Below are 22,267 nucleotides of genomic sequence, written 5' to 3'. Positions count from 1 at the left end.
AACAATAATAATAATAGCTCCCAGACCGAGCCCCCTCCTTCCTCTCCCCCTCGTTCCCCTCTCCATCCCATCTTACCTCCTTCCCTTCCCCACAGCACCTGTATATGTTTGTACATATTTATTACTCTATTTATTTTACTTGTACATATCTATTCTATTTATTTTATGTTGTTAATATGTTTAGTTTTGTTCTCTGTCTCCCCCTTCTAGACTGTGAGCCCACCGTTGGGTAGGGACTGTATGTGTTGCCAACGTGTACTTCCCAAGCACTTAGTACAGTGCTCTGCACACAGTAAGCGCTCAATAAATACGATTGATTGATTGATTGAAGTGCTTACTATGTGCAAAGCACCGTTCTAAGCGCTGGGGGGATACAAGGCGATCAGGTTGTCCCACATGGGGCTCACAGTCTTAATCCCCATTTTACAGATGAGGTAACTGAGGCTCGGAGAAGTTAAATGACTTGCCCAAGGTCACACAGCAGGCATGTGGCAGAGCTGGGATTAGAACCCATGACCTCTGGTTTCCAAGCCCTTGCTCTTTCCACTGAGCCACGCTGCTTCTCTACTTATTGGTACTCTACGTATTGGTCTCTACTTGGTACTTACTGAACCCTTATTCTACGCAGATGACCGTACTATAGGAGCTTGAGAGCGCACAATCAGCGGTACCTATAGAGCACCTAGTTGGTGGCCAAGATCCCTGCCCTTGAGGAACTTACAACACAGCCACGATGGCCACAACCAAATGCTGACCCATCACAGGCTCAGGCTGTTCTCAGGAAACAGAGCATCCTTAGAGAAGAGGAAATGGGCAGGCAAGGCAGAAACCTCAGCCTTGGCAGGAGTGGCCCAGTAGCGGGGCAGGGGGCCTTTCCCAAGCTCAGAGCAGCACCCAGCTTGGAGCACCCTCCGGGGGAGATAAGGTGGGGCAGGAAACCCTGTATTGCCACCACCATCCCTACAGATCGCTCCGGTTCACGCTGAGGGTTTCCTCCCCCTGTTCCCTGCTTCCCCGAGTCCCAGAGCAGTATGGTCTCTTGCTGGGAATTGTGAATGCGGCCACAGTATTCTGCAGCAGAGGAAATGTGTTGCCAGCCAAATTTTGCTTGGAGGATACCTTGATCGCCTCAGGAAGCTGAAGGCTCTGGAAGGGGTCCTACTCACTCTCCCTCCCTCTGGCCCTACCCTGGTAATTAACAGACCAAACACCAACTCCGTTGTACTGTATTTTCCCAAGTGCTTAGTACAGTGCTCTGCATCCAGTAAGCGCTTAATAAATACCTCTGCCTGAAATACAACCCCTGCAACTGGATGGCGAAGTTTTGAGAAAGCAAGAGAGACCGCAAAGGTGATGGAAAGAGAAGAGGAAGTGGGAAAACGCTGGCAGTTACTTAGCTGCAGCTAATCATGTCTTTACCCAGATAATTCACAGAACTGTTAAGTAGACAGCTGGTCCATTAAACGCGTTCTATTTGTTTTTTCTTATTCTAGCAAATCCTGTTATCTATGGGCTCAGGCAGGTTCACTATTGTAGCAGGCCCTGTGTTCTAAAAAAATCTATCCCCACTGTTTGGGTTTACTGTGAGCCCACTGCTGGGTAAGGACCGTTTCTATATGTTGCCAACTTGTACTTCCCAAGCGCTTAGTAGAGTGCTCTGCACACAGTAAGCGCTCAATAAATATGAATGAATGGCAGATTAACTTTCCGAGAAGCGTTCTTCCCAAGCCACAGCTCAACCCAGGATCTTTCCGGGTACCACTCAGCCAGACAATAGCATCAAACAGTAGGTAGACAGAGTCTCTGCCCGCTAGGAGTAACAGCCAGGAACCTAAATCAAAGATGCAATTAGAGAAGAAAAAAATCAGACTGTGAAGTTTAGAAATAATTCCCCCAAAATAAAACACATTCACTGCCATCTGCTGGAGAGAGGAACACACATGAGAGATCCATTGGCTCTATTTTAAAGGGAACTACCAACAGTTTTAAGAGTTTTAGTTAGTTGCCCACCTACCAGAGAGGAAATGAAAACCATCATCTTGACAATTTTTCCCCCCTCTCAGGTCAAAGTTATCGGATATCTTCTGACATTCTCCAGCTCCAGTCACTAAGAAGACATCCAACTCTTACCAGGCCAGGGGGTTACACTCAGCGCTGCACTGAACACGGCCCAGAAGATGGACAAGGGCAGAGTGGTTTCTGCTGCTGAGATCTTAGAAGCAGTTTCCAGTAACCACGGACTGCACCTAGGATCCCTCCCAGTTGTGTCAAAATGTGTGCCGCTCATCGGAGAGGGGATCGGGTGAGAGAGTGGGGCAACCCACCGCCACGACTGCAGAAACAACACTAGAAAGTATCAGGATAGTGGGAAGATTGCTGGCTCCACCCTTCCCCATTCTTGAGTCCTGGAAAACACAAGCAACCTCAATACTACTGCTTGCTGAGGTAGGATGCATTAGTGCCAGTTAATCCAGACTAGCAAGAGAACAGAAAAGGTGCCACACTATATTTTGGGAGGCACGATGTCCCGGAGAATTTTCTTTCATTTGCACTATTGTATACAATCTCGCCATCAGTAACGTCACCTCAGAACAAAAGAACAGCTCTGTAGAGAATCAAACAGTGGACCAACTGCTCCCAGGCAACAGGAGGGCAGTAAGCCACCTCTCTGTGTCCTTCCACTGATGACAAAGGTGCTTCTGGGGTATCATGGTTTCCCCACTTTTGACCATATGATGCTGGCCCTGCTTCACAACTGACGTGTCATGCCTCCATGCTGCAACCTCTCCCAGTGGAGCCCTGAGCAACTCTGAGGACTTACCACCCTCCCAGCCCCACAGCACTTATGAATGTACCTGTAATTCATTTATATTCATGTCCAACTCCCCCTCTGGGCTGTAAGCTTCTTGTGGGTGGGGAGATTCATCCATTCAATCATATTTCTTGAGCGCTTACTGTGTGCACAGCACTGTACTGAGCGCTTGGGAAGTACAAGCCGGCAATATACAGAGACGGTCCCTACCCAACATCGGGCTCACAGTCTAGAAAGGGGAGACAGACAACAAAACATGTAGACAGGTGTCAAAATCATCAGAACAAGTAGAATTAAAGCTATATGTACAATGTGTCTGCTTACTATTCTACTGTAGTCTCCCAAGCGCTGAAGTACAGTGCTCTGCTCACAGTGAGCACTCAAAAACTGCAGCTGAATTGGGTAAGTATGGTCTGGTTGGGTGTAGAGCTGATACCACAGCCCTGGAAAGAGTTGATGAGGTGTGGTTCACGGAGAAGGGATCCAGATCCATCTACCTGGTTTTGGAGAGGTCTTTTCTCATCTAGTCCTAAACTGTCTAGTTTTGTCTTTGCTGTTACATTCTGCGTGTGCTTTTTGTTTGCTTCCCACCCCCACCCCCACCCCTTACTAAGCCAAGTGACCGAGTGGAGGCATGTTGGGCCAGGAGGTGGGGGGGTGGTCACAGCTATACTGCTCTGGGACCACAAACTACACCGCTTTCCCCTACCAGCAGCATCATAACTGGGTAATAATAATAATAATAATAACGGTATTTAAGCGCTTACTATGTGCAAAGCACTGTACTAAGCACTGGAGTGGATACAAGCAAATGGGGTTGGACACAGTCCCTGTCCCACGTGAGGCTCACAGTCTCGATCCCCATTTTACAGATGAGGTGCCTGAGGCCCAGAGAAGTGAAGTGACTTGCCCAAGGTCACAGCGGATAAGTGGCGGAGCCGTCACTAGAACTCACGACTGACTCCTAGGCCCGTGCTCCATCCAATGAGCCATGCTGCTTCTCAATCGAGGGTACCCAACACCTGTATTTATTGAGCGCCTAACCATGTGCAGAATACTGGAGTAAATACTTGGGGGATTACAATATACCAGAGTCGGTAGACATGTACACTGCCCACAGAGAGGTTATGGTGTAGAGAACAAAGACAACAAAATAAATTGTGGATCTGAACTTAATAATAGTAATAATAATGGCTTTTGTTAAGCGCTTACTATGTGCAAAGCACTGTTCTAAGCGTGAGGCGGGGGGATTCGAGGTGATCAGGTTGTCCCACATGGGGCTCACGGTCTTAATCCCCATTTTACAGATGAGGTAACTGAGGCCCAGGGAAGTTAAGTGACTTGCCCAAAGTCACACAGCTGACAAGTGGCAGGGGCGGGATTAGAACCCGTGACCTCTGGCTCCCAAGCCCGGGCTCTTTCCTCTGAGCCACATTGCTTCTCTAAGTGCTTTGGGGCTGAGGGTGGGGTGAATAAAGGGTACGAATCCAAACGCAAAGGTGCCACAGAAGAGGGGGGAATAAGGGGCAGGGAGGGGATGGTTCAGCGCAAACCTTTACGACTATACGGAGAAGCAGCATGGCCTAATGAATGGAGCAAATGGCTGGCAGGCAGAAGGACCTGGGTTCTAATCTCAGTTCCACCATTTGTCTGCTCTGTGACCTTGGCAAATCACTTAACTTCTGTGGGCCTCAGTTACGCCATCAGTAAAACAGGGATTAGGACTGAGCCCTGTGGGACTGTGTCTAACTTGATTTGCTTGGAACTAACCCGGCGCTTAGTACAGTGCCCGGCACAAAGTAAGCACTTTAAATATACCATCAAAGGGGGGGGGGGGGGGGGGGGGGAACTACAGCACAAACAACTCACATGTACGTCCTGTTGCTCAAACTGACCAATTCATGCTATTTACTGAGCCTTTCCTGGGTACAGAGCACTGTTCTTCATACAAGTGCTTAGTACAGTTATCCTGCAGGAACTAGTCTCAAAATCCTTGCCATCATTTCCCCCATACCTATTGTGATAATCCCCCCAGATCAGAAGCATGCTTCTCAGCATACATATCCTTAAAAAAAAAAAAACTATCAATATTTCTGCAAGATTTCCACATACACTCAACACCTGAGATAGGCATAGTTTTCCACCCCATAAGTGCTCTTGTATAATGGCCCAAACAATAGCTTTTCCCTTGATTTTCCTTTTTACAGTGAAAGATTCCCTGGAAAGTGCACTTTCTGGGACTTTTCAGAGCAAAGCCTTACAAAGACCAGATTTCCACATTAAGCTACTCAGCAAGTGGACTATTAAAATCCTAACAAATTTTAGCTACAAATGTGTAAGTCAACTAATTATAACTGCTGAAAAAAAAAATCAACAAGTCTAATTAGAAAAACCAACATGTGGTCCATGAAAATGAAACATTACAGGTCCTAGGGACCGGAGCAATAACCCTCTACTTTTTTTTTTTGGATGGCATTTATTAAGTGCTTACTATGTGGAAAGCACTGTTCTAAGCTCTGGGGAAGTTACAAGGTGATCAGGTTGTCCCACAGGGGGCTCACAGTCTTAATCCCTATTTTACAGATGAGGTAACTGAGGCACAGAGAAGTTAAGTGACTTGCCCAAAGTCACACAGCTGACAATTGGCGGAGCTGGGATTTGAACGCATGACCTCTGACTCCAAAGCCTGGGCTCTTTCCTACTGTGCCACGCTACTTCTCCAACAAGGACATCAAGCCATGACAATTCACTGCAGGACCAAGGACTTAAACCAGTACTTATCAAAAATGTTACCATAAAGTCAATATTAATGGAATAAATTAAAGGTGACCCAGTCAACTGTATTTCGTGAGCGCTTACTGTGGGCAGAGCACTCTACTAAGCACTTCGAGAGTACAGTATAACAATGTAGCAGACATTCCCTGCCCACAAGGAGCTTTCCCCACTATACAATGCAAATACTAACCCAAAAAAAAGACATCTTGCTATAAACAGAGTTGAAAAGCTATGAAGTCGATGATCCACGTAACAATAATAATAATAATAATGGTATTTGTTAAACACTTAATATGTGCCAGGCACTGTTCTAAGCGCTGGGGTAGATACAAGCTCATCAGGTTGGACGCAGTCTCTGTCCCACATGGGGATCACAGCCTTAATCCCCATTTTACAGATGAGGTAACTGAGGCACAGGGAAGTGAAGTGACTTACCCAAGGTGAAACAGCAGACAGGCGGCAGAGCCGGCATTAGAACCCAGGTCCTAACTCCCAGTCCCATGCTCTGTCTTCTGAACCACGCTGCTTCCCGAGATTACCTGAGTTACCTGAGCACTGGGCCTCCATGAGCACAATACAAAAAGAAACCGCAGGTAATCTCACTTAAGGGAAAAACTATTTAGTTTGGCTAGATTTGCTGAAAGAACACACCTCGCCAGCCAGAGCTAAAAGTATAAATTCCACGGCTGAACAAAATTACATGGGGGTCAACGGCCTGATTAAACAACTTCTGCCCATTTGAAAAAAATAACCGTAAAGGGAGGCATAATATAGGAAAGGAAAAAGAAATACAGCAACATGCCCTACAGAGAAAATCCCGCTTGTCTCCGAACTTCTCAGAAGAGTACACTAACCAATTAGAGAAGAAATCCACTCTTGGGAATTCTTGCACAATCTCTTTCTCCTTTTATGCCTCTTCAAATAGCTGTCATCTTCTTATCTTAGTACTCTGTCTTATTTTTCTTGCTGAATTTAGGTGGCTGTCAATGCAGAAGGTTAGAGGGAGGTGAGCCCACACTACCCTTTAATTATATGACCTCAATCTCCTGAAATATACCTGAATCAGTAAGAATTATATAACTATAACATCAAGAAGCAGCGTGGCCTAGTGGAAAGGGGATGGGCCTGGCAATCACAGGGCCTGTGTTTTAATCCTGGCTCTGTCACCTGCCTGCTGTGCGACCTTGGGCAAGGCACAACTCTATCCCTCAGTTTCATCATCTGTAGAACAGACAAAAATAGCCATTCTCTCTTCCCCTTTGACTAGAGAAGCGGCGTGGCTCAGTGGAAAGAGCACGGGCTTAGGAGTCGGAGGTCACAGGTTCAAATCCCGCCCCTGCCAACTGTCAGCTGTGTGACTTTGGGCAAGCCACTTAACCTCTCTGTGCCTCGGTTACCTCATCTGTAAAATGGGGATTAAGACTGTGAGCCCCCCGTGGGAAAACCTGATCACCTTGTAACCTCCCCAGCGCTTAGAATAGTGCTTTGCACATAGTAAGCTCTTAATAAATACCATTATTATTATTATAGGGGCCTCATATGGGACAGGGACTGTGTCTGACCTGATTACGCTGTATCTACCCCAATGCTTGGCACATAGTAAACTCGTAACCAATACAATTAGCAGTAGTAGTAGTAGTAGTACAGTGCTAAGCGCTTAGTACAGTGCTCTGCACGCAGTAAGCGCTCAATAAATACGATTGATTGATTAGTAGTAGTATGAAAAAGACCACCATTATTATTTATAAAGTTCAGTGCTCTGTATAGAGTAAGCACTAAGTACTCCTACTACTAATTTTCTAAATGGATACCTTACCCTAACAATTCTGTACAAGCGCAGTCAGTTCTACTATAACACTTGCTTTCGATACATGATTTGGGTAGAACACTAATTAGGGAACATTCTTTTTCCAGCATGAGTCTCTTCTGGTAGAACAGGATCCATAAACGGGCGCATGTACATTCTGTGTAGGAAGCAATGTTTGTGCGGCTTCACAGCATTTAATACAAACGAGTGGCAAGAGTGTAAAACATTCTGCTAGCGGTGGACGTAACAAAAGGAATTTGTATCAGAAAATGTCAACTACGGCAAACTTCAAACCATCGGCCAGCCCCCCTGCCCCTTAATTCCTCCTGAATTCGAGTCATGTGCTGCAGTTTTCCCCATAACTGAGGCTCTTCGAGGATAAACCTTTGAAAGGCTTACAGCAGAAATGACTACTACAAGACCATACAACAGTTTAGGATAAGCTCTCCTCCAAGAGGCCTTCCATAATCAAGTCCTCTTTTCCCCGACTTCCTCTCCCTTTTGCGTCATCTACGCACTTGGATCTGTACCCTTTGGGCACCTGGCATCCACCCCACCCCCACAGCCCTTAGGGAAGCAGTGTGGGCTAGTGGCTAGAGCACAGGCCCGGCAGTCAGAGCTCACCTCCTCCAGGAGGCCTTCCCAGACTGAGCCCCTTCCTTCCTCTTCCCCTCGTCCCCCTCTCCATCCCCCCATCTTACCTCCTTCCCTTCCCCACAGCACCTGTATATATGTATATATGTTTGTACATATTTATTACTCTATTTATTTATTTATTTTACTTGTACCTATCTATTCTATTTATTTTATTTTGTTAGTATGTTTGGTTTTGTTCTCTGCCTCCCCCTTTTAGACTGTGAGCCCACTGTTGGGTAGGGACTGTCTCTATATGTTGCCAATTTGTACTTCCCAAGCGCTTAGTACAGTGCTCTGCACATAGTAAGCGCTCAATAAATATGATTGATGATGATGATGATGATGTCTGCTGTCTGACCTCGGGCAAGTCGCTTAACTTCTCTGGGTCTGTTACCTTCTCTGTCAGACGCTGTGGGATGGGGATTAGGTCCAATCCGATTAACTTGTATCTACCCCAGCGCTTAGAATAGGGCTTGGCACAGAGTAGGCGCTCGGTAAGTACCATAATTTTAACTTTTACTTATGCATCTGTAAGTTATTTACTTATATTAATGTCCACCTTCCCCTCTAAACTGTAAGCTCATAGTGGGCAGGGGATGTGTCTACCAACTCTGTTGTATTGTACTCTCCCAAGTGCTCAGTACAATGCTCTGACCACAGTAAGCCCTCACTGATTCTAGACTGTAAGGTCCTTATGGGCAGAGACCATGCCTGGTAGGGACTGTCTCTATATGTTGCCAACTTGAACTTCCCAAGCACTTAGTACAGTGCTCTGCACACAGTAAGCGCTCAATAAATATGATTGATGATGATCAACTCTACTGTACTCAACATAGTAAGCGCTCAGTAAGAACCACTGATTGATCGATTCTTGGGTCAAACAGACTAGATGCTCCATAAAAACTATTCACTACTGGAAGTGTCAACAGAGGTCTGCAAAGGTAGCTAAATTTGATCAACCTACTCTCCTGCAGTTTTCAAATCACATCTTGGAAATGAAAAGACACCCAAAGAACTTTGAGCCTGAAAATATCAGCTCTAAATTAATTCACTGGATGGACTGATTACAGAACTGCTATTCCAAAGTCATTAGCGATTTGGGCTTTCGGTGAGACCTAACAGAAAGAGCAAAAGCCCAGAAGTCAGAGGAGCTAGGCTTTAACTCCAGTTCTACCTCTTGCCTGCAACGGGACCTTGGGCAAGTCATTTCTCTGTACCTCGGTTTCTTCGTCTTTAAAACGGGGATTCAATACCTGTTCCCCCTCAGACTGCGTGCCCCATGTGGTACGGGATCTGATTCAATTCAATCATGTTTACTGAGCACTTACACGGGACTGTAGTAAGCGCTTGGGAGAGTACAACCATAAACTGATTCTAACCAGATTATTTTTTTTTTTATCTACCCCAGTGCTCAGTACAGCACTTGGCATACAGTAAATGCTTGAATACCACAATTATGAGTCTGACTCTTGGAGGGCTCACAGGCACCTACATTACTCCTGGGCCCAGGAACTCTGAAGGGCTGATCATGTTCAGTATGTCAACCCTGAATTGTATGCCATCTGCATTTCTAACTGATTTAATCATGTCTTCATGACCTGAAATTCCCCTCCCTTAAGACTAACTACATCTGCTATGAATTTTTACCGACAGTAATTATGTTTGGCCTCTGAAGGTCTCAATCAGTCAATCCATAGTATTCATTGAGCACTTACTGTCGGAAGAGCACTGTACTAATCCCTTAGGAGTGGAGCTCGTTGTGGGCAGGGAACGTGTCCACCAACTCTGTAGTACTGCACTCTCCCAAGAGCTTAGCACGCAGTAAGAGCTCAATAAGTACCAATGATGAGGAGGAGTAGAAGACAATAAAATGAGTAGAAATTATCCCTGCCCTCAAAAAGTTTAAAATCTAGTGGGGGGGGGGGGGGGGGGGGGGGAGACACTAAAATAAATTACAGGTAGGATGAAGCCAGAGAGGATAAAGACATGTATAGACAGAAGGGAGAAAGGGAAGGGAGAAGAAAGTACCCAAGTGCTTAGGTGATGTGGAAGAGCACTTCCAGATGCATGCCTATCAGAAGCAAACTTGTCAATTGTTGACACTTGAACTTAAGAACCTACTTCCAGGTAGGTCTAATAAAAAGTCAGGGTCTCTCTGACCCATGAGAGCACAAGGTGCATCTTTTTCTTCAGGAAGTGCCTAAAGGAGGATTGGCTGAGTTTATATGTTGGAACGAGGCAGTGATTGCGTAACACCTACAGTCGACTGTCAATTTGATTAAAATACATTATTCAGACTGGGTAACTGCTTCTTATGTAGGCCCAGTGATAGGCACTTAGTCTTATAAATAAATAAGAGCCTTCAGAATCTGTTTGGGTTAATGACATCATTATATCTGTAGAAACAAAGTCTCCTTTCTGACATAAAACAATAGGAATAAGCTAAGGCCTTGCTTTAATAAGCTATTATTCCTTGCCGGTCAACTTCATGGTGCTTTCAAATAGCCTTACACAAGCAAAAGTATCTATCCCCACATTTTTTTTTATTAAAGATTACGGACTTCTCCCTGCAACCCAAGTACTTTCCCTATTACCTTTCTCATGGATCTCACTCAGCAAAAGCAGTACCTACTCTGTCACGTCAGCCACTTTTCCACGTTGGCTTCTTCTTTCAGTTACCCTGTCTTGTTTAAAACCTAGGCCTCCAACCTTGGAGTGGTTGCTTACTCCCCTTTCCGTATGACAGGTTAAAACTTATTTTCAAGGAAGAATCGTAGGAAAGCCTACGGAGGTCAGTAGCACCCTGCATCAAAACAAAATGAGTGGGCATCTGAAGCAGGAGAGCGTTCGAAGCTATCCCTCTCAAAGTGCTAGGAAACGCTAAAAAGGTCCGTGGCGGTTTCGCAGTCTCCCAGGCAGGTGGCACAGGAACCAACCTGTCAGGGACACTGCCGTAGGCTTGTGGCAAAGTCCGCGCTGCTTCCACGCTTATCCAACCTGGGCAGACATACGTGTCCAACCTTTTTGGCAGACTCAAGGCTGTAGGGCAGAGCAGGGAAAAAAAAAAAAGTATGTATATATGTAACATAATAATAATGGTATTTGTTAAGCGCTTACTGTGTGCCAAGCACTGTTCTAAGCCTTGGGGCAGATACAAAGTAATCAGGTTGTCCCACGTGGGGTTCACTGTCTTCATACCCATTTTCCAGATGAGGTAACTGAGGCACAGAAAACTTAAGGACTTGACCAGTCACATCTGACAAGTGGCGGAGCCAGGATTCGAACCCACGACCTCGGCATTCCAAGCCCATGCTCTCGCCACTAAGCCACGCTGCGCTTGCCGCTTCCCAGCCACAGGGCTCCAAAGCTGTGAATCAAACTTTATTTTCCTTTTTTCCCCCATTTATGAGATACAGAGCTGTAGGATTGCAGTTAAGAGATCCCGTGTGAATCAAAGAGCCACGGGGGAGACTGAAGAAGGTCACTCTTCTATCCTGCAACCCTCAGGTTCAGCAGAAAGGCATTATTTTTTGGACGGAAAGCACCATGAGTTTGTTCATTGTACGTCTCCATTAGTTTACACCCACAACTCTACCACCACCTGTCCCAGTAAGAGAAGACTGATGGGCAGGTTAAATTTTTTTTTTTTTAATTTGTCCCTCCTGAGTGGCTGGCTAATGAAACCCAAAATATAAAAATTAAAAATAAAATAAAATAAAAAGTTATCAGTCTGATTCCTTACCATTCAATCCCAAATTGAGCTTTTAAATCATCTTTATCTGCCCATGCATTGAATTATCTTATTGATTACTTTTCTGCACGTCCCAAAGAATTTCCGCGGGAGCGGCGTGGCTCAGTGGAAAGAACCCGGGGTTGGGAGTCAGAGGTCGGGGGTTCTAATCTCTGCCCTGCCACTTGTCAGCTGTGTGACTTAGGGCAAGTCACTTATCTTCTCTGGGCCTCGGTTTCCTCATCTGTAAAATGGGGATGAAGACTGTGAGCCCCACGTGGGACAGTCTGATTACCTTGTATCTACCTCGGCGCTTGGAACAGTGCTTGACACACAGTAAGGGCTTAATACCATTATTATTATTATTAGGCAAATTTATAAACCCCACCCTAGAGTCATAAAGCCTGTCACTCATCACCCTTGCACATCCTACCTGATCCATGGGAACCACAGAGATAAAAATATAGGACCGAGGAAGGTGGGGAGGGCAGGCAGCATAATAATCTTTGTTTCGCGCCAGCTCAATTAGGATTCCACTGACCTCTTTTAACCTGCAAGAGGCAATTTATTGAAAAGCTGGCTCAGACCCCACAAATCAACCATATGCTAGGAAAACTGAATAAAATGGACATTTGAGGCAATTTGCAACTCTAAATAGCTAAGTTATTTTCACTAGAAATATACAGCAAAGAAATCCCGGTCAAAACAGAAAGCTTATTTACCTGACTAGATAATGCTTCATTCTATCACCATGCTAAAAGGTATTATGCAATAAGCAAACTGCCAATTTAGAATATCCTGGTGGAAAAAAATAAAAAGGCTCTGGATAAAAATTGGGATCCAGTTCCATTTAGTGACTTGGCCCACTTTACAATTTTTCTAACTCAGTTTCCCCATTTTTAAGAGGCGGGCATTATTCCAAATTTGGGTTATGACCCAGGAAAGTTGTGATAATTAAGTGAGCTACGTGAAGCACTTTGGAAAAATCTGGAAAAAAAGGATAATAACTTGGAAATGAAAAAAAAAAAACTTAATACTCAAGCCCTTGGAACTTGGAGTCCTCAACTTAATGGAAAGCCAGATAACATTTGTAGCAGTACAATTTGTGAACCGTGTTGCTCCAACTGCACTAGATATAATACACAATGAAAATGGAAACACATGTACAAGGATCTAAAACAAGAATGCTTATTTTTCCCCCCCCGGCCTAGTTGCCTTGGGAATTTTGGTTTAAAATTTTTAATTAAAATTAGGCCTTTGTGGCCTTGTCATTTTCAGTCCAGCCGGATTTAAATTTTTTAGGAAGCAAATGAGCATGGTAAATCTAAGTGGACTCTGAGCAGCAAACGGCAATGAATAGCCGACCCCCTCCCCCCCAGCAAAAAAAAAAAGAAAACAAAAAGCCCTGGCTAAGGCAAACTCCTGAAAAAAAAAAACAAAAGAAAAGGGTATCGAATGGAAACAATGACAGCTGCTTAATTATAGTCGGGCTCCAATACTAGACAGACAGGGGCACCTTTAATGACATGAGATGTGTCTATATAATAATAATAGTATTGTTAAGCATTTACTATGTGCCAAATTCATTCATTCATTCAATCGTATTTATTGAGTGCTTCCTGTGTGCAGAGCGCTGTACTAAGCGCTTGGGAAGTTCAAATCGGCAACAGAGATGGTCCCTACTCAACAACGGGCTCACAGTCTAGAAGGGGGAGAAATTAAACAAAACATGTAGACAGGTGTCAATACCATCAGAACAAATAGAATTATAGCTACACATCATGAATAAAATAGAGTAGTAAATATGTACAAACAGACACAAGGGCTGTGGGGAGGGGGAGGAGAGGAAAGTGGGGGGCTCAGTCTGGGAAGGCCTCCTAAATTTTATTAATGACGTGCATATGGCTCTAATTCTTTTTATTTTGATGGCATCGACACCTGTCCACTTGTTTTGTTGTCCGTCTCCCCCCTTCTAGACTGTGAGCCCGTTGTTGGGTAGGGACCATCCCTATATGTTGCCGACTTGTACTCTCCCAAGCGCTTAGTCCAGTGCTCTGCACACAGTAAGCGCTCAATAAATACGATTGAATGAACCCGTTGTTGGATAGGGCCCGTCTCTCTTGCCGAATCGTACTTTCCAAGCGCTTAGTCCAGTGCTCTGCACACAGTAAGCGCTCAATAAATACGATTGAATGAACCCGTTGTTGGATAGGGCCCGTCTCTCTTGCCGAATCGTACTTTCCAAGCGCTTAGTCCAGTGCTCTGCACACAGTAGGCGCTCAATAAATACGACTGAATGAACCCGCTGCTGGGCAGGGCCCGTCTCTCAATGAATCGTACTTCCCAAGCGCTTAGTACAGTGCTCTGCACACAGTAAGCGCTCAATAAATACGATTGAATGAACCCGCTGTTGGGTAGGGCCCGTCTCTCAATGAATCGTACTTCCCAAGCGCTTAGTACAGTGCTCTGCACACAGTAAGCGCTCAATAAATACGATTGAATGAACCCGCTGTTGGGTAGGGCCCGTCTCTCAATGAATCGTACTTCCCAAGCGCTTAGTACAGTGCTCTGCACACAGTAAGCGCTCAATAAATACGATTGAATGAACCCGCTGTTGGGTAGGGCCCGTCTCTCTTAACGAATCGTACTTTCCAAGCGCTTAGTCCAGTGCTCTGCACAGACTAAGCGCTCAATACGATTGAATCCGTCTCTCTCGCTGAATCGCACTTTCCAAGCGCTTAGTCCAGTGCTCTGCACACACTAAGCGCTCAATAAATACGACTGAATCCGGCTCTCTCGCTTGAATCGCACTTTCCAGGCGCTCAGTCCAGCGCTCCGCACACAGTAGTAGGCGCTCAATAAATACGACTGAATGAACCCGCTGCTAAATAGGGCCCGCCTCTCTTGCCGAATCGCACTTTCCAAGCGCTTAGTCCAGCGCCTTGCACATAGCAGGCGCTCAATAAATACGACTGGATGAACCCGCTGCTAAATAGGGCCCGTCTCCCTTGCCGAATCAATCAATCGTATTTATTGAGCGCTTACTATGTGCAGAGCACTGGACTACGCGCTTGGGAAGTCCAAACTGGCAACACATAGAGACGGCCCCTACCCACCAGCGGGCTCACAGTCTAAAAGGGGGAGACGGAGAACAAAACCAAACACACTAACAAAATAAAATAAATAAAATAGATACGTACAAGGTAAATAGAGTAATAAATACGTACAAACATATATACAGGTGCTGTGGGGAAGGGAAGGAGGTAAGATGGGGGGGATGGAGAGGGGGAGAGGAAGGAGCCCGCTGTTGGGCAGGGCCCGTCTCTCTTACTGACTCGTCCTTGCTCAGCGCAGCGCCCTGCCCGCAGGAAGCGCCCAATCAATCAATCAATCGATCAATCAGTACGACTGCGCCAACGGACGACGGGAACCCAACCCCACGAGAGCCCCCCAACCGCGCTGGGAGGAGAAAAGGGATCGGCCCCCGGCGGCCTTTCGGGGCGGCCATTACGCTCCGGCCGGCCGTCTACGACAGCTGTGGGGGGGGGGTTGAAGTTGTGTTGACACCCAAACTCCCCCTGACGCCCCCCCCCCGAAAAAGGGGGGGCCTGAGGAGAAGGGCCTCGGTGAGGGGGGGGGGAAAAAAAGGCGACCGACGGAGAGGCCCGGGGAGTAGGCCTCGCCACCTTTGTTTCGGCCTCCTGGGGTCCCCCCCGCGACCCCCTCTCGTGTCGGGGGGACCCGACAATTGGGGGGGGCGACGGGAAGTTGAAGCCGGGGCCCACCAGCCTCAGTTTCCCCCATTCCGTTGGCGCGAGGGGGGGGGCGGCTGGGCTCTCTAATTAAACGGTTATTTCCCCCCGAGTGGGGGGGTCGGGCCGCACTTGCCGCCCAATTGGGGGGGGGGGGGGTCGCCCCTAATCGGGGATGGAAATGGGGGGTCGTGGTGTGTGTGTGTGTGTCCCCGAAGCGCGGCCTACCAACGGGCAGGCCCGAGCCGGCGCCTGAGGCCCGGTCCTGTGGCGTCCTGTGGGCCCCGCCCCGCCGTCCGGACCCCCCCCCCCCCGCCCCGCCGGCCGGTCCCACTTCCGGGCCCCCCGCCGGACGTTTCCGGGGGTCCCCCGCCCCCCCGGACCCCCCCGGACTTTCCGCCGGCCCCGGCGCCTCGCGGGCCGGGAGGGCGACGACGCGACGCCGAGGCTCCTCGGGGGGCCTAGCGCCGACCCCCCCCCCCCCACCACCACCCCAACAGCGACCGAAGGCCGGGGAGGTTACCTAGCGCGGCCCCCGAGTCTCCGGCGGCCGTGAGGAAGAAGAAAAAGAAGGAGGGGGGGGCGGGGGCGAAGAAAGCGGCGGCGACGTTGGCTGCGTCTCCCTCCTCTTCCCCCGTCGGCGTCGAGGTCCCGTCAATTATCAGCTGAGCCGCAGCACCGCCGCTCCGCGCGCGTGCCCCTCCGCCCCCGTGCGGGGCGCGCGCTCTCTCCCTCTCTCTCTCAGGGACTACTTTCCCAGGCAACCGCCCCCTCCGTCACCCCCCGATGGCGGTGACGGCCCCCCCCATGCCCCCCCCCCCACGTCGTCCTGGCGGAGCCGCGGCTGCGGTCGGCCTCCGCCGGAGGGCCGAGGCGAGGGCTGAGGGAGCGGGGGCGGATATCCCTCCGCCGGGGTCACCCTCCTTCCCTCCCTCCTCTCCTCCTCGGCCTGAGGCCGTCGGGCCCGAGGGGGGCGAGGGTCTGGCGGCTGTCCTCCCCACCCGAGGTCCCGGCTTTCCCGGGGGCTCGGGCCCCGCCGACCCCGGCCCCGGCCCGCCCCTTCCTTCCCTTCCCTTCCCTTCCCTCCCCGGTTGTCGTGGCGACGGGCGGCGCGTCCCAAGATGGCGTCGCTGCTGCCGGAGACGCTGTTCGAGGTGGTGGGCCAGGCGCCGGCGCCCAGCAAGGACTACTACCAGCTGCAGATCACCCAGTCCCAGGCCAGTGGCGCCCGGACCCTCCCTCCCCTCAGCACCCACGCGCCCCACACTCCTCCAGGAGGCCTTCCCACACTGAGTCCCTTCCTTCCTCTCCCCCTCGTCCCCCTCTCCATCCCCCCATCTCACCTCCTTCCCTTCCCCACAGCACCTGTATATATGTTTCAAGGCCCTGCTGAGAACTCACCTCCTCCAGGAGGCCTTCCCAGACTGAGCCCCCTCCTTCCTCTCCCCCTCGTCCCCCTCTCCATCCCCCCATCTTACCTCCTTCCCTTCCCCACAGCACCTGTATATACGTTTCAAGGCCCTGCTGAGAACTCACCTCCTCCAGGAGGCCTTCCCAGACTGAGCCCCCTCCTTCCTCTCCCCCTCGTCCCCCTCTCCATCCCCCCATCTCACCTCCTTCCCTTCCCCACAGCACCTGTATATATGTTTCAAGGCCCTGCTGAGAACTCACCTCCTCCAGGAGGCCTTCCCAGACTGAGCCCCTTCCTTCCTCTCCCCCTCGTCCCCCGCTCCATCCCCCCCATCTTACCTCCTTCCCTTCCCCACAGCACCTGTATATATGTTTGTACATATTTGTTACTCTATTTATTTTACTTCTACATATCTATTCTATTTATTTTATTTTGTTAGTATATTTGGTTTTGTTCTCTGTCTCCCCCTTTTAGACTGCGAGCCCACTGTTGGGTAGGGACTGTCTCTATATGTTGCCAACTTGTACTTCCCAAGCGCTTAGTACAGTGCTCTGCACATAGGAAGTGCTCAATAAATACGATTGATGATGATGATGATGATGATAGTAAGCGCTCAATAAATACGATTGATGTTTGTACATATTTGTTACTGTATTAATTTATTTTACTTGTACCTATCTATTCAATTTATTTTATTTTGTTAGTATGTTTGGTTTTGTTCTCTGTCTCCCCCTTTTAGACTGTGAGCCCACTGTTGGGTAGGGACTGTCTCTATACGTTGCCAATTTGTACTTCCCAAGCGCTTAGTACAGTGCTCTGCACATAGTAAGCGCTCAATAAATACGATTGATGATGTTTGTACATATTTGTTACTGTATTTATTTATTTTACTTGTACCTATCTATTCTATTTATTTTATTTTGTTAGTATGTTTGGTTTTGTTCTCTGTCTCCCCCTTTTAGACTGTGAGCCCACTGTTGGGTAGGGACTGGCTCTATATGTTGACGATTTGGACTTCCCAAGCGCTTAGTACAGTGCTCTGCACGTAGTAAGCGCTCAATAAATACGATTGATGATGTTTGTACATATTTGTTACTGTATTTATTTTACTTGTACATATCTATTCTATTTATTTTATTTTGTTAGTATGTTTGGTTTTGTTCCCCCTTTTAGTCTGTGAGCCCACTGTTGGGTAGGGGCCGTCTCTGTATGTTGCCAACTTGGACTTCCCAAGCGCTTAGTACAGTGCTCTGCACACAGTAAGCGCTCAATAAATACGATTGATGATGATGATGATGATGATGATGACGACATCTTTAGACGTATCTGTATCCACCCGTCCGGCCCACTGCGATCCCCCCCAGCCCCGGGTTCCCTTCTCCAATAGCCGGGACCCTGGCAAAGACAGCCTTCCTCCTCCCAAGCTTCTCACCCACCCTCAGAAGCCGTTATGTCCTCCTGCGCCCCTTCCCTCTAGTCACCGCACAGGAAGAACGAACAGGGATGCCCCCATTACTCTCTTCTCCTCTTTGCTCTTCCCCCTTTTTCCCTTTCCCATTACCCTCTTCTCCTTCTCCTCCAAGCCTCCTTCCCCATTATCAAGCAGTCAATCAGTCGTATTTGTTGAGCGCTTACTGTGTGCAGAGGACTGTACTAAGCGCTTGGGAAGCACAAGTTGGCAACATATAGAGATAGTCCCTACCCAACAGTGGGCTCACAGTCTAAAATGATTTGTACCCTCTTTCCCCTTCCCCATTACCCGCTTCTCCTTCTCCTCTTTGCTCTTCCCCTTTCCCATTACCCTCGTCTCCTTCTCTGTGCCCCTTTCCCCATTACCCGCTTCTCCTTCTCCTCTTTGCTCTTCCCCCTTCCCCATTACCCTCTTCTCCTTTTCCCTCTTTGCTCTTTCCCCTTCCCATTTTTCTCTTCTCCTTTTCCTCATTGCTCTTCCCCTTTCCCATTACCCTCTTCTCCTTTTCCTCTTTGCTCTTTTCCCTTTTCCCCCTTCCCCTTTCCCATCACCTTCTTCTCCTTTTCCTCTTTGCTCTTTCCCCTTCCCCCTTCCCCTTTTCCGTCATCCTCTTCTCCTTTTCCTCTTTGCTCTTTTCCCTCGTCCCCTTTCCCACCACCCTCTTCTCCTTTTCCTCTTTGCTCTTTCCCCTGTTCCCCCTCTTCACTCTTTCCCCTTTTTCCCTTTCCCCTTTCCCATTACTGTCTTCTCATTTTCCTCTTTGCTCTTTCCCCTTTTCCCCTCCTCTTGTAAAATGAGGATTGATTGTGAGCCCCCTGTGGGACAACCTGATCACCTTGTATCCTTCCCAGCACTTAGAACAGTGCTTTGCACATAGTAAGCACTTAATAAATGCCATTATTATTATTATTCTCATTTTCCTCTTTGCTCTTTCCCCTTATCCCCTCTTCCTGTTTGCTCCTTCCCCTTTTTCCCTTTCCCTCTTTGCTCTTTCCCCTTTTGCCCTTTCCCCTTTCCCATTACTGTCTTCTCATTTTCCTCTTTGCTCTTTCCCCTTTTCCCCTCCTCTTGTAAAATGAGGATTGACTGTGAGCCCCCTGTGGGACAACCTGATCACCTTGTATCCTTCCCAGCACTTAGAACAGTGCTTTGCACATAGTAAGCACTTAATAAATGCCATTATTATTATTAGTAGTAGTATTATTCTCATTTTCCTCTTTGCTCTTTTCCCTTTTCCCCCTCTTCTTTTCCTCTTTGCTCTTTTCCCCTTTTCCCCCTTTCCCCCATCCCCTTTCCCATTACCATCTTCTCATTTTCCTCTTTGCTTTTCCCCCCTTCCCCTTTCCTTTTCTCCTTCCCACCCCCCTTTCCTTTTCATCCTTTCCCCGCTCTCTTTCTTCCCACCTTATCCAGGTACTCTTCAACCCTTCTCTCCCTCCGCCCCTCCACCCACCCCAATTCAGAACTACAGTAAACTGTTTCCACAAGAAATTGGTGTTTTTACCTACAGGTCCTTGCCAATTTAGGATTAAAAAAGAAATGGCTTGGATGGCTCTGTCCCTTCTCCAATCACTCTCACTCCCCATCCCCATGACCATGGAGTGGGCTTTCATGGGGTATACGCCTCACCCGGGACTTTCTTATTTTACTGTTAGGGCTGTATGTCGATTTTGAGAAATGTTAATGATTTATGCACTGTTGCTCTCAAGATATACTTGGGTTTTTGCCCAATAATCATAAATAATAACTGTGATACTTGTCAAGCACTTGCTGTGTGCCACGCACCGTCCTACGGGCTGAAGTAATAATAATAATGATTAGTAATGGTACTTGTAAAGCGCTTACTATGTGAGAAGCACTGTTCTAAGCGCTGGGATAGATATAAGTTAATCAGCTTGGATGCAGTCCCTGTCCCACATGGAGCTCACAGTCTAGGTAGGATTTAATCTAGGTAAGAATTAGGGATTTTACAGATTTTATAGATGAAGTAACTAAGACACAGAGAAGTTCAGTGACCTGCCCAAGGTCACACAGCAGACACGTGACGGAGCTGGGGAGTAGAATCCAGGTCCTCTGATTCCCAGGCCCAAACTCTTTCTGCCAGGCCCTGTTGAGACAGATTCAAAATAATCAGGTTGGACACAGCCCCTGTCCCACATCGGGCACTCAGTCTAAGCGGAGGGAGAACAGGTGTCGAATCCCCATTTCACAGTTGGGGAAAGTGAGACCCAGAGAATAGTAGTAATAAAACCGATAATGGTATTTGTCAATCAATCAGTCCTGTTTATTGAGTGCTTACTAGGTGCAGGTCACTGTATTAGTTGCTTGGGCGGGTGCGACCCAACAGAATTAACAGAAACGTTCCCTGCCCGTACAGAGCTCGCAGTCTTAGAGGGGGAGACAGTTGTGAATATGAATAAATAAGTAATTTATAATATATAGTTTAAAGATGTGTACATAAGTGCTGTGGGGTCGGGGGTGGGGCAAATATCAAGTGTCCAGATTGAAGCGCGTAGCCCCTCGTCCCCCTCTCCATCCCCCCCATCTTACCTCCTTCCCTTCCCCACAGCACCTGTATATATGTATATATGTTTGTGCATATTTATTACTCTATTTATTGATTTATTTTACTTGTACATATCTATTCTATTTATTTTATTTTGTTAGTATGTTTGGTTTTGTTCTCTGTCTCCCCCTTTTAGACTGTGAGCCCACTGTTGGGTAGGGACTGTCTCTATATGTTGCCAACTTGTACTTCCTAAGCGCTTAGTACAGTGCTCTGCCAATGTTAGTGCTCAATAAATGCGATTGATTGATTGATTGATTGACGCGGAAGGGAGAGCGAGCCGGATAAAAGAGGGCTTAATCGGCCTCTTGGAGACGACGTTAACTTAGTAATAATAATAATAATGTTGGCATTTGTTAAGCGCTTACTATGTGCTAAGCACTGTTCTAAGCGCTGGGGGGGATACAAAGTGATCAGGTTGTCCCATGTGGGGTTCACAGTCTTAATCCCCATTTTACAGATGAGGTAACTGAGGCTCAGAGAAGGTAAGTGACTTGCCCAAGGTCACACAGCAGGCGTGTGGGGGAGCCGGGATTCGAACCCGTGACCTCTGACTCCAAAGCCCGGGTTCTTTCCACTGAGCCACGCTGCTTCTCTGCTTTGAAGGTGGAAAGAGTGGTGGTCTAGGGTGTAGGGTGTATCCCCCCCCATCTTACCTCCTTCCCTTCCCCACAGCACCTGTATATATGTATATATGGTTGTACATATTTATTACTCTATTTATTTATTTATTTATTTTACTTGTACATTTCTATCCTATTTATTTTATTTTGTTGGTATGTTTGGTTCTGTTCTCTGTCTCCCCCTTTTATACTGTGAGCCCACTGTTGGGTAGGGACTGTCTCTATGTGTTGCCAACTTGTACTTCCCAAGCGCTTAGTACAGTGCTCTGCACATAGTAAGCGCTCAATAAATACGATTGATTGATTGATTGATAGGGAGGGGGAGGGAATTCCAGCCTAGGGGGAGGATGTGAGAAAAAGATCGGCAGCAAGATAGATGAGATCGGGGTACAGTGAGTAAGATGGCACCAGAAGAGCCGAGTGTGCGGGCTGGGCTGTAGTGAGAGATCAGTGAGGTGAGGTAGGGTGAAGCAAGCCGATTGAGTGCTTTTAAAGCCAGCGGTAGGAGTTTCTACTTGATGCGGAGGTGGCTGGGCAGCCGTTGGAGGTTCTTGAGGAGTGGGGAGACATGAACTGAACATTTTCTAAATGATTTGTACAGCAGAGTGAAGTGTGGATTGGAGTGCGGAGAGACAGGAGGCCAGGAGATCAGTGAGGAGGCAGATGCGGCCGTCAAGGTGAGAT

The 22,267-nt window shown here is 47.7% G+C and overlaps 2 protein-coding genes across 14 annotated transcripts in view; one reads left to right on the top strand and one right to left on the bottom strand.

The window, feature by feature from the left end:
- TRIP12 (thyroid hormone receptor interactor 12) overlaps positions 1-16,244 on the bottom strand; it is a 154,454-nt gene extending 138,210 nt beyond the window's left edge. For 8 of the 13 annotated variants that reach the window (XM_038763049.1, XM_038763299.1, XM_038763442.1 and 5 more), the window contains exon 1: positions 16,036-16,244. The gene's annotated coding sequence lies outside the window, so the exon portion shown is untranslated. The remainder of the gene's footprint in view (positions 1-16,035) is intronic. The other 5 variants (XM_038763221.1, XM_038763364.1, XM_038763848.1 and 2 more) reach the window with 1 other exon arrangement.
- Positions 16,245-16,472: 228 nt separating this feature from the next.
- Positions 16,473-22,267, top strand: part of FBXO36 (F-box protein 36) — a 134,555-nt gene continuing 128,760 nt past the window's right edge. Inside the window, exon 1 of the mRNA XM_038747367.1 lies at positions 16,473-16,729. Coding sequence (XP_038603295.1) covers positions 16,634-16,729 — 96 coding nt within the window. The 5' untranslated portion in view covers positions 16,473-16,633. The remainder of the gene's footprint in view (positions 16,730-22,267) is intronic.

This window comes from Tachyglossus aculeatus, chromosome 1 (assembly GCF_015852505.1).
Source record: "Tachyglossus aculeatus isolate mTacAcu1 chromosome 1, mTacAcu1.pri, whole genome shotgun sequence".
Taxonomy (NCBI): domain Eukaryota; kingdom Metazoa; phylum Chordata; class Mammalia; order Monotremata; family Tachyglossidae; genus Tachyglossus; species Tachyglossus aculeatus.
Note: the sequence above shows the minus strand (reverse complement) of the source record. Positions and strands in the feature narration are given on the sequence as shown.